Raw genomic sequence first — 12,561 nt, forward strand, 5'->3', positions numbered from 1 at the left:
TAAAAAAATATTATAAAATTATGTATTTGAAAACAAAAAATCAAAACAAATTTAATAAAATCTCACATGATTACATATTGAATTATAAACTAACCGTTAGATTTATAGAAACCATTTTGAATAGAATCTTTCAAGATTTCAAATGTAACAACCAAAAGAACAAAAAGAGTATTTTATTGTTAAAGTAATACAAAGTGGTTACATTAAAAATACATTTTAAAACACATTTAATAATAGCCTACATAATTAAATTTTCCTTAAATAAGTTCCTCAAAAAAAAAAAAAAAATCCTTAAATAAGAGCTACAAACAATTCTTAAAGTAAAATTTGTAATTATTGACAAAATACAATAGGTTAACATCTTTTTCGAATGTAGTATCATTTTCAATTTTTACTTCAATTACCAGCTTACAATAATTTTATTTAAAACAAAACGACTACTTTGACATTAGTGTTTTTTTTTTAATTCATATAAATTCAAAATTAATACGTCGGAGTAGTAAAAAAATCACAGCCTCATAAAAAAATGTTTCAAAAAACAAAGTGTCAAAAAAGCAACGCGGTACATAACTTCCCTCGTTACAAATAAAAAAAAATAAGTTCACTCTAAAAAAAAAAAATAGAAAATAATATTAAAAAAATCCCCCCTTCACTCCTTTAAATACAATAAAATCCTGTCCCTTACCTTTAGCTCAAACAGTTGGAATACCAAATAATTAAGACCCCAACACAAAAGCTGGTTTGGTTTTCATTTAGATTTTGGTTGCACATAAATAAATTACTCACTACTTAAATCAAATAAATCAACCCAGCTTTCACTTCTCCATTGAATCTCACATTCCTAAGATCACAACCAAAATGTTTCCTACATTGCTCATATTCACCACACTACTCTTTCTTTCCTTATCCCCCTCCAATGCCCAAAAACCCCCTCTTTATGTCTTCGGCGATTCGCTTTACGACGATGGTATGACTTTATACAACGGTGTCAAAGGCGCGGGGGCCGAGTACTGGCCTTATGGCGAAACTTATTTTAAAAAACCGTCTGGTCGATACTCTGATGGACGTCTTATCCCCGATTTCATTGGTCAGTAATTATTATTCACGACGTTTGTACCATTGTTTTAGTTAATATCAACTCAACCAAAAGTTTAAGCTTATATATATATATATTTTTTTTTTCAGCTCAATTTGCTGGGTTGCCTTTTTTGCAACCCTATTTGTTACCTGGGTTAAAAGATTATACCAAAGGAATTAATTTTGCTTCAGCTGGTGCTTGTGTTCTTGTTGAAACTCGTCCTCAAACGGTATGTCATATCAATTCATTTGAATTATATTTTTCTCTGACAATTTCAATCATTTTTTTTTTCTGTCGGTGTACTTTTTCAAAGAAATAAAATTAAAATTACTTGAATAAAAGTTTAAGCTGACCTACTAAATAATTAAGGTTGAAATTATAGAATTTGTTGAAGAAATTGAAGTGAAGATGAAGCAACAATAATAATAGAAATTAGTGAAAATTAGCTTGAGATCAGTTAAATCTAGTACTGGTTGAAACTGAACTTTTTTTTTTTTTTTTACTGTGATTATTGACTTATATCACGAGATTTAATTGGTAGAAAATAATAAAAAAAGGTTGGTAGGTGAAAAAATGTAGTCCATTTATTACCCCTTCTGACGAAAGATCACAAGCTAATAGTGAAAAAGTTGAAGTAAATGCCAACTTTAGCATCTGTTTTTTTTTTTTTAAAATCACTACTTTAGGCATCTTTGATATAAGTATAACTTAATGCATATCATGAGCTCAACTTCTCTAGCTAGCTGGCACTTGTGGCAAATCTGAGGAGAAATTTATTTGATGTGACAACTTCCTTGTATACGCGCCATATATTTTAAGATTTTTTCAATGTCAATTAGCTTAATTGGTTACGGTATTGAAATTTCATTAGATCATACGAATTTTTAATTGGGGTGATTGGATTTGGATCCTCTTTTCTATGTTGTATGCTTATCTTATGGATTGATATTAATTTTATTTTATTTTTGGGGGTCCAGATAAATTTGAAGAGGCAAATAGATTATTTTGTCCAAATGGTGCAAAAATTGAAGCAGCAGGTTGGAGAAGCGCAAGCTAATAAGCTGTTATCTGAAGCTGTATACTTGTTTAACATTGCTGGAAATGACTATGTTACCCTTCTTCAGAAGAATGTTAAAAAGCTTCCTCTCTCCAATTTCAAAAGGAATCGCCAGATGAATATGATTCTTGGCAACCTCACTATACATATTAAAGTAAGAATTCTTGATTATTCTTGCTTTTTTATTTTTCGTCTTTAATTACTTTTTCGCTTTTTTATCGTAAACTTTAATTTGGTTAAAGTTATACTTGTGAATTGGGTTTTACTAGCGTTGTCAATTTCTAATCCGAAATTTGGTTAAAGTTATACTTTTGAATTGGGTTTTACATAGCGGTGTCGATTTCTAACCCGAATTGTGAATACGGAGTACATGGCATGCTATACTATGATAATAGAATGTTACAAAAACTAAGATTAGCATCGTTGACAAACATATCATGAGAAAAGATGACTAAGAACGTGCTAGACATTAGCTAACCAATTCACCGCTCTATTTGCGTACTTTCTAGTAGATGTGACATAGCTTTATTGTCTTGCTAAATTTGGAGTTTTTGAACTAATGGGATATGATGTGGATTCTCTCTAACAAAGGAAGTGATTAGCTAGTTCATTTTAAGTAATGCCTTGGATGAAAGATAAACTTTACGGAGCAACTTGGTAATTACAAATTGGGAAATCATCTTCTGACTTAGATATTAAGAGTATTTTCCTTTAGAAGTGGTCTCATACAAGGTGGGAATAAGGGATGGCAACACGTACGGTTTTTCAACACCTTGTTAGGGTAGGTCTTTTTGATGCGTAGCAACTTACATGTGATACAATTTGACTTTTACGGTGTGATTGGATAAAGAAATGGGAAAAAAAAAGAAGGGGAGGGAGGTGAAGGGGAGGGGAGGGAAGAAAGATTACTTTTCCTTCAAATCTCTCCATTAATCAATTCCTCCATTTCCCTTCCCTTCTTTTCCCTCTATTTCCTTCAATCCAAACAAAGTGTAAATTTCTCACAAGAAGTTAGTGTAACATGGGATTCTTTCTAAGAAGAGGATCCTTTTTTTAATTAAAAACTCGTACTACTTAAAATTAATTTTAAATTAACATTATCTGATTTTGATTGATACAGACAATCTATAACCAAGGAGGAAGGAAATTTGCATTCCAAAACCTTGGCCCTCTTGGGTGTATGCCATCAATGAAGTATATGCTCGCGTTCAAAGGAACATGCGCACCGGAGCCGCAAGAACTAGCCAAGATGCACAATGCAAAATTCGCCGCATTGGCCAAGAGATTGCAAAACAATCTACCAGGGTTCAAATACTCAATTTACGACTTCTACACCTCCTTATACCTCCGTGTTATATACGGAAGTAGATACGGTACGTTCTAGTAATTTTTATTTTCGACGGGTGGTACGTTCTAGTAGTAATAATTTATGTTATAATCATATGATTTGATTCCCTTTCCTTCAATTATTTTATGCACACTTGTATAGTTGCACTAAAATGGGTTAAGTAGTGGCTTTCAACTAATGTGTCCTTGTTCTTTCTATGTTTCTTTAAACCTTAATTGTTTGTCACCATGTCCTTTACAGCTTGCTGTGTATCAATTCTTTTTATAATGAACAAAATCGAGTCCCAAGATCTTGAATTTTTTTTTTTTTTACATTAATGACCCTCGATTAAAAAATTACATAGAGACAGGTTATTACTTACACATATTCACATAGATCTATTACAAGCCAACAAGAAGTTTTTCTCTATGTCCTGTTAAATTTTATGATAGTTAATGTACGGGCAACTATTCTTAATTTTGGCTGTATTATTGCCCATATTATTCTAACAATTTATTAAATGATCAAAATTTTGTTAGATTTGTTTTAATTTGCACTTACTGAAGACCGTGATAAAGTCAAGGGCAAAGGGTGTAAATTTCTAGAGGCGTTATTATTAAAGAACTAATCGTAGTTAGGTTTTCCTTTATAAATATAGTAGTAGTAATTAGACTATGCAATCGTCGGTGCTTTTGTTTCGATGATTAGTGATAGAATGTGGTATATAGGTACATACTACATATAGTACAAATAAAAGCCTAAGAAATCGGCTTTGATTAAGAAAAATCGATTTGAAAAATGTCTAGCTAGTTCAATAAGATCATGTGACGTGGGTCCTTGTATATTACATTTGCTTGAATGCTAGTTGTTACATGCATAAGTCAAGTTTTTCATGGAACGTGACATTATAAATTGTAGTAAGTTGTCCTTGAAAATGACATTAAATTTTGTTTATTCACACAAACATTAGCATATGATAGATATATTATATGTTTAGTAGGTAAATAGGTGATTTCATAATCTAATCACATTTAATTTGTCAAATTGATAATAACAGGTTTTAGGGAAAGCGAAACAGCTTGTTGTGGAAGTGGATCATACAATGGTGATTTCACTTGCCAAAAGAAAGACCAAAGCTTCACTGTTTGTAGTAACCCAAGTGAGTACTTGTGGTTCGACGCTGCGCACCCGACAGACAAGGCTAATCAAGCCTTCTCTAAAGAGTTCTGGAGTGGAGGATCTAACCTTGTTGCTCCTTACAATTTGCAAAATTTGTTCGCCGCCAATTGAGGAAATTTATAGGGATTTTTGGGATATATATTTACCTCTTACACTCAAGTGTGATCTAAGATAAAATGAGTGTTTGGGTTTATTTTATTTTATTTTATTGATTAATATTATTATTACTATTATTTCTGGTACATGTTGTATGTTACACACACCAATAGTTTTTTTTTTTTTTTTTTTCAATTTTTACATTTTTCTTCTTGGAAAATTTGGGAGGACATTAAAGGTGAAGTTGTAGGCTGTAATAAGTGAGGGGTAAAGTGGTACGACGAAATATTGTAATCAGCAATAAAACGTCAAAAAGAAATTGCAAATGTTGATAAAATTTTACTTGAATTTGGAAATACATGTATTGAATTCCTGTTTAGCCCCTCAAAGGCAAGAGCACATGTATATTTGTGGTTTAGAATAATCCCTTTGTCCATTAATTAATATTGTCCCATGTTAATTCTTTACGGAAAAATTAGTCACTTATTTTAGTTAACATTTTATACAAGGACGAATTTATCTACTTGCTTAATATAACTCTTCATAAAGTAAAAAAATAAAAAATGAAAATGAGCTACTCCGTAATATATAAGGGACCGAAAAGGCGAAAACAGAGGAGTTGCCAAGAGTGTGTTTTTGAAGGGTACAAAAAGTCAAAAACTTTTATAAGTAATGAACCTGTTGATGGAATGAAGTCTATTATGCTACATTTTGGTGTCAATTATGATATTCATGAATAAAGGTGAAAGCTAATTTATAGGTATCTATAATTCAAATGTCGTACAGTAATTAAAACTCCTAATAGTAGTATTACTTGTAAGTTGTAACGGTATAATGCAATAACTTGAAGTATGTCTTTAATTTATTGTCAAAAAAAAGTAACAATACATCAAGCATTATATGTAAGCAGGTATATCTGTATGATTTAATTGCACTTGATAGTACTGTAAATAATGAGTAATAATCTACAGTTTTTGAAAGTTAATTTACTTTGACCTTTTGAATATTTATGAGCGCCCTAGTAGTAGTACAGTATTACTTGTCTCCATATGCATTATTTTGAACTAACACCTTTTAATTGTATAATTTCTTTTTAAAATTACCCGAAAAAACAAAACAATTGAGGCAACATTATAACATACAAGTAGATTCTTTTTCTTTTAAATTTTTTTAATTAGTGATCACTAATTCACCTACTAGACATTTTAATATTTTATGTAATGTTATATAGTCACAATTAGAGGTGCGTCGTTTGGTTGAATTGGGTTTATTTGGGTGAGGAAGCTTTTCATAAGGATTTAGGTTGGGCTAATATGAGTCGGGGCATATTATGATGATAGAAACTTATTACGAATCGCGTATAAATATGATTAGTTAACTTGTTGGGTTTTGAAAACATATAATTAGGCTATACAGTATGTAATTTTGAATTGGATCAAATCAAATTTACAACATTTAGATTTGAATTATGATTCAATGATCAGATAAATTTTAACACATTAATTTTAAACACATTATTGATCTAGATCCTATCATTTTATATTAGGTCAAGTTTAATGGTCTAGTCACAAGTTTATAAATTAAAGTAGAGAGTAGGTAGCAAGACCAGCAACCTTAATAGAAAGATACAAACTTTTTTTGAAGAGTATAAGAAATAATTGTATTCTTTTCATGACTGATTTGCTTTTCGAGGGAAAGTAAGTAATAGAGATCAATGGCATTACGGCAATGCAACACAAAATGCGAAGTGTGGATACATACAAAATTGATTAAATTACAACTTGTGATTAATAAACAAACTAATAAAAGATAAAAATCACACTAATATTAGGACTAGTATACGAAAGAAAAGGAAAAAATTGACCCATATATAATGTAGTATAAGTCATACTTAAATACTTGTACAAAATACTCGTACTTTGTAACGTTTACATGGATAATTATAATTATTCATTATTAGGGAGCTCTAATATTCTCGTTATGATCGTCTGATCCACCATATTATCTAGAGGCAAGCACGAACTTCCAGCTAACTTCTGCTGTAAAATTAAAATAACATGAAATTCTGAACATATGTATTATCCCAATAATAAATACACCCAATCAAATACAAAGAGGACATAGCAATTACTTCGTGCAAAGTTGGAGTAGTAAATAATTTTGGACCGTCAAACCTAGTCTAAATCAAATGTCATACACATGCATAGTTTAAAATTGTGTATAAATGATGAAACAAAATAAAGAGGAGTTATTATCTACTTTAATACAGCATTATTTCGTTCTCAATATTTGAAATGAAATGAAACATTAACGATAAACTAACATAAACACATTCATATGCATTTTTGAGTCATTCACATGCATAATTATTAGGTTTTGAAAAGTCAATTTGTGGTCAAATTTGTTAAAAAAGAAATTTGGGAAATATTTATATTATGAATTGATAAGAGAAGTGCAGAACTAAATATAAGAAAACAAAACAAAACGAAATCAATTTTGAAAAGATGGAAACCACTAGGGTGATGCCAGCTCACTTATGGTCCAGCTGGCATGTCCGTGTCAAAATTATAAGCTGAATTTAGAAATTTGTATTTGTTTCTTTCTTTTTCATGATGTCCAGCTACTTAATTAATTAGTAGTAAAAAGCTAATGTCAAAGTAATGCAGCTAAAGTAGAGTTACAAAGTGTAAATCTGTGTATGGTTTGAATAACTATAGATGTGTACAAATAATTAGAGGCTATTAAGGGTATGCTCGTCATTTTTGATTTTTCGTTATGTCTCTATTAACTTATAATTAGTTGCATGTGATCTTTATAAAAAGTTTGTTAAGTTAGTGTTTTGAGTTTTTAAGGATCAAATTGTACGAGATTCCTTTTGTATAAATTGAAAAGAAACAATAGAGAATGTCAAGTGTTGAAGTATATGCTTGTAATTGTATTAATGTACATAATATCTATCTTCGTATAGATAACAGTCATACATTTATATTAGGACAAATTTATTGCGTCGAGTAATAGTCAAGTCATCGATAGTAATTGAACATTCAAGGTTTAGATAAACTCTAATCTCTAAGACTACTAATCTACTATTGCGTGCTTGAATACATTTCAAGATGAATGTAAGCTACTAAAGTAAAAGGTGACGACTAGATTGCTTGCGTTGTCAATTTTATCTAGAGTATCAAATTTGCATGTACAGTTATGTTGTATGACAGCAAAGAGAATGTATACACACTTAAACTGTACTGTTTGTTACCTAGATACAAAAGTTTATCTGCCCTCACCCTGATTTTATGCCAAAGAAAAACAAAAAATTCGTTTACAATTGTAACAACTTTGCACCAAAATCAACTTTTGTGACCATAGAGGAGTTAGATGATGCAACATTTGTACTCAATGCCGTTATAGTAGGTTGCAATCACCTAATCTAGTTTTATATTGCCTTTATGATCTGAATTAATTATATTAATCCATAATCTTGTATAATTACAGTTTTGATTTATAGAGACAGATTGGTATATGCCGACATTTTTAAGGGTTAGCTATAATTGCGCATCAAATTTGTTGTACTTCGTACTGTGTAATTCTTCTAATTATTAATGTCTTATGGAGTATTATCATAGGGTTTATATACCACGACTTTACATATTGAAGTATTATGTTACTCGTACCTTATACTCAAATTTAATTATAGCCTTTATTAATGCGGAATACATCTAATTATTCTTATCAATTAAGTTAGAACACTTTGTTTTGTCTCATTTTAGTTTATTATTTTTTATTTTTTATTTTTTATTTATTTTATTTTTTTTAAAAAAGTATACATTACAATATGTGGTCTTTAATTTTCACAAAAACATACAAAAATATGAGATTTAATTTGTTAATTAGATCAATTCATTTCAATGTGTTTTTTAAAATGCATATACTCAAAAAGGTTAATTAGGGCTATGTTTAAGACAATACTATATTTCCTAAAATAGAAATAATTTGTGAATTCATGACAAATTCACATAAACTATATAACCACTTTTGACTCCTTATTCATAACCCTAAGAGTTATGTTTATCATTTTCCAACAAAAAACTATATAAAATTTTGAGGAATCAAGTAAGTATTCCATGTTAATTGTACTTGTAATATTTACTTAGTGAGGATAAGTATTTGAAATCTTCATTCAGATAATGTATTATGTGTACATAGGTGGCGTAATGACAAAGCCTAGTTTCTTCAACTAAACTAATTATTTGTCAACGAAAACAACATATTTGACTTCAATATTATGCTCGAGGATGAATTGAAGAAAAGCAATAATACTTGTTTCGGCAAAAAATGAGCTAACCGGGCCTTGGAGGGGTGTCTGAGAACCTCGAATTTGGGCCTTGAATGAACCTGCAAAATGAACCCCGAGCCCCGGGGGTTGAACCCGGGGCGGAGCCTCCGACGCCCAAGTTAGTTGCTAAACAATGCATATTTTGAGAGGAGTTTAGGGGAGAGAGTGGAGGAGTATGGTCATCTTAGATGATAAGAGTGACCTCTCTTTACCTTATGCCCTTTGAGGGGTATTTATATGAGTACATAAGTGGGTTTATGAGCCCTAAAATTACATATGTGGGCCGTTGAAGGCCATATTGATGTATTTGACTTATTTGGGGCCTTTTATACCTTTTTTATGCCCTTTGGGCTTATATGGGTAGAGTTACCCAAGACTAAAATGGGTATGACCATTTTAGTACCCAAACAATACTTATCGTTATAATGTTAGTTACGAGTAATTTCTTACTAAATTCGTAAATTGCGTCATCATACAAAGATAACAAAATTGTCAAAAATGTAGAGGCTTGGATATAATCTTTCTCATAAATGGGATTCACACTTTTAATTGTTTGCAAAGACTTGTACGACACTACATAATTAAATATGATAGCTATAGCCTTTTGTCAATATATTACAATATATATTAAATAATATAATATACTCGTAACTAGATAACAAACTACTTAGTAACTAAAAATCTAATATCATATCATATCACTAATAAATAAAGCTGATCTCGCAGTCAGGTCACGAGATAACGACACTTGACATTTCAGTTTTTCGCCAAGTGTCGAGCCACGTAGGCGACAAATAAATATTATTGCAACACATATGATGCTAAGTAAGCGATTTTTGTATAGATTTTTTAAGATAAAATTGTTGCATAAGTTTTATTATTGATAAAATTCTAATATTTCATATATACAAAATTAATCATCACTTTTAAAAAATATTCTATAACTCAATATTATTCCATTTATAATATATTTAATCACAAACTTTTATACGTAGCTGGTCAAACCGCGTCACCACTATTACAAGATCAGAGTTACTTCGTTAATGTTATAGGGGTTACTTGGTCAGTGTTATAGTGGTTACTCAATCAGTGTTATAGATAGGGGTTACTTAGTCAGTGTTAGAGGTTACTCAGTCAGTATTACAGGGGTTACTCGATCGATTTTATAGGGGTTACTTTATCATGCTAGATAGTGTGGTTAGTCGCATACAAAATGCATTATTATATAATTTATTTAAAAAAATATTAGAGAATCAGTAAAATAAGTTTTAACCAAAAATATTTTTAGTTTGATAAAATACTATCAGTTCAGTGAAAATATTTTAAGTTTAATAAGAATAATTTCAAGTCAATAATAACATAGATATCTATTATTTACAAACAAGACTACACAAAGTACACTCCATATGATATCGTATATCTAAATATCCTACATTATCATAACAAATAATTTGGTATTTAACATTCAAGTAAAATTGTCATCTTAAAATTTTATCAACTATCTAGACATCGCCTGGGCACAAAACTAGTATATATATATATATATAAATTTCTGACATTATGAGAGTTATATGTGTATGACTATAAGCTATGAGTGGTTCGTTGTACACTTGACTTTGTTAACTTTGATATGAACGTAGGTAGGAAGTCATTTTTGTACTATCCTACTTTATTCACGAGTCATTTTTTTTTAGCGAATAACTTTTCTTTTAAGATCAAATATTATTCTAATGTAAGTCTTATGACTTTTGAGTACTAAATTTTTTTAAAATAAACGGTTGAGATTATTTGTTTTTTTATATTAATTTTTAATTAGTAATTTTAATTTAAAATAATATTTTAATTATACTAAATATATTTTTATCTTTCAGAAATTATTTTTTTTTTAATATTTTCGAAATTCTAGAAAAAAAAATATATATATATAATAATTAAAAAATATTTTTTAATTAAAATTACTCATTAAAGATAAATCAAAAGTAAAATAATCTTAGCCGTCCATTTTAAAAAAATTGTGGTTGTCAAAAGTCATAAGACTATATTAGAATTTTCATACTCCATGCATGCAATTCTAGATAATAAATCACTTGATTGGATGGAGGAGTTTTAAATCTTAGCTAAAATCCTAAATTCATCGTTAAATTTCAGTAACTTTTAGAATGGTTTGGATTGCACTCCTTACTCCTTAGTTAATGAGAAGGAAAGTAAATCCACTAAAAGGTTCCATTATAAACCAATAAATAACAAGAGGAATAACTCCTAAACTTATAATTAATCAACTTTAATCCTTTTTTAACATGGGATAAAACTTCTACTCACATGCAAATTATTAAAAACGATCTTAACATTTTCAAATGTCTATAATACACAAATCTTCCTTTTTTTTTTTTGTTTTTTTTTTAATTTACTCTGTAGTTAAGAATATCATCAAAGATCGGATCATATTAATGAAATTGTAAATGTACAAACAATGAAACATTAACAAATTATACTGAATTGCTGATACAGACCTAGGCACATTTCCTTTTAACCTATACATGTCGCGGCTGACGTGCAATAATATTCCTTCAAAATGTAGATACCATAGCCAGTTAGCCTTGTCCGGCCTATGTTTTCAAAATATTGCAATGTTGGAGCCTACATTTTTGGCCCTTAGCTAGCTAATTAACTACATATATTTGGGCACTAAATTCAATTACTTTTTATAATTAACTCAATAGGACCCTAATAATTACAATGCCTTTTATTAATAGTAATAATTATAATTATTTATTTTTATTTATAATTAAACATCAAACAAATTGCAAAGATTCTTGTAAATTTTCTTCGAGAAAGCCCTAAGCTTTTGGCAAGAAAAAGATGTCCAAGTTGGTAGTAGGGCAGTTGTTTTCAACCAATGAAACTCAACGTCTTTATCTTTGACAAGTAGTACTAGTATAGTGTAGTATGAATTATTAAAATATAAATGAGGTTGAAATAAATATAAGATCAATTAGCCAATTAGGTATATGATATAGTATTTGATTAATACTTGTATGAGATATGGATCGGCCCCTCGTTGGACGCATATAGCAGGCAAGTAATAGCAAATGGAATAATCTGACTCAATTATTTATATGTTAATGAATCAAGGACCCTATCTTTCCATTTTTTGTCCCTAAGTTATTAATTTTGAGTGCTTTGTGGAATTTTTAGTGTATGTTACACTTCATTGAAAGGTTATGACAAACACGATTGAGAAATCGACACCCCCCCCCCCCCCCCTCTTAAAGGGTCCTATATGATGGCTGGTTAAGGAATGCACACTAATACATTTGGTATCGATTAAAAATATCTTTGACAATTGATTGATGTATGAACGGTACGTGTTATGGCTTAATAGGAAATAGAGTATTGACAAATTTTACAATTTACTTGTGCGTTCATGCTAGAAGTGAAGGGCAATTTCTTACAATAAGTAGAGTGAAAGTGATTTCTCAAGACTTAATGAC

The 12,561-nt window shown here is 29.8% G+C and overlaps 1 protein-coding gene across 1 annotated transcript; it reads left to right on the forward strand.

Annotated features, from left to right (window-relative positions):
* Positions 1-524: 524 nt before the first annotated feature.
* Positions 525-5,161, forward strand: LOC110688038 (GDSL esterase/lipase 2-like). Its single transcript, XM_021864708.1, has 5 exons — positions 525-1,087; positions 1,186-1,307; positions 2,056-2,289; positions 3,256-3,508; positions 4,520-5,161. The coding sequence occupies exons 1-5, from the start codon at positions 859-861 to the stop codon at positions 4,750-4,752; spliced, it is 1,071 nt and encodes a 356-aa protein (XP_021720400.1). The 5' UTR covers positions 525-858; the 3' UTR covers positions 4,753-5,161.
* The last annotated feature ends 7,400 nt before the right edge of the window (positions 5,162-12,561 follow it).

This window comes from Chenopodium quinoa, unplaced genomic scaffold, assembly GCF_001683475.1.
Source record: "Chenopodium quinoa cultivar QQ74 unplaced genomic scaffold, ASM168347v1, whole genome shotgun sequence".
Lineage (NCBI taxonomy): Eukaryota > Viridiplantae > Streptophyta > Magnoliopsida > Caryophyllales > Amaranthaceae > Chenopodium > Chenopodium quinoa.

Excerpts from the sequence above, each read along its gene's own strand:
- LOC110688038 (XM_021864708.1), top strand. The coding sequence starts at position 859 with ATGTTTCCTACATTGCTCATATTCACCACACTACTCTTTCTTTCCTTA. Across the intron at positions 1,308-2,055 it reads TTGAAACTCGTCCTCAAACG|ATAAATTTGAAGAGGCAAAT; the intron begins GTATGTCATATC and ends TTGGGGGTCCAG. Across the intron at positions 2,290-3,255 it reads ACCTCACTATACATATTAAA|ACAATCTATAACCAAGGAGG; the intron begins GTAAGAATTCTT and ends TGATTGATACAG.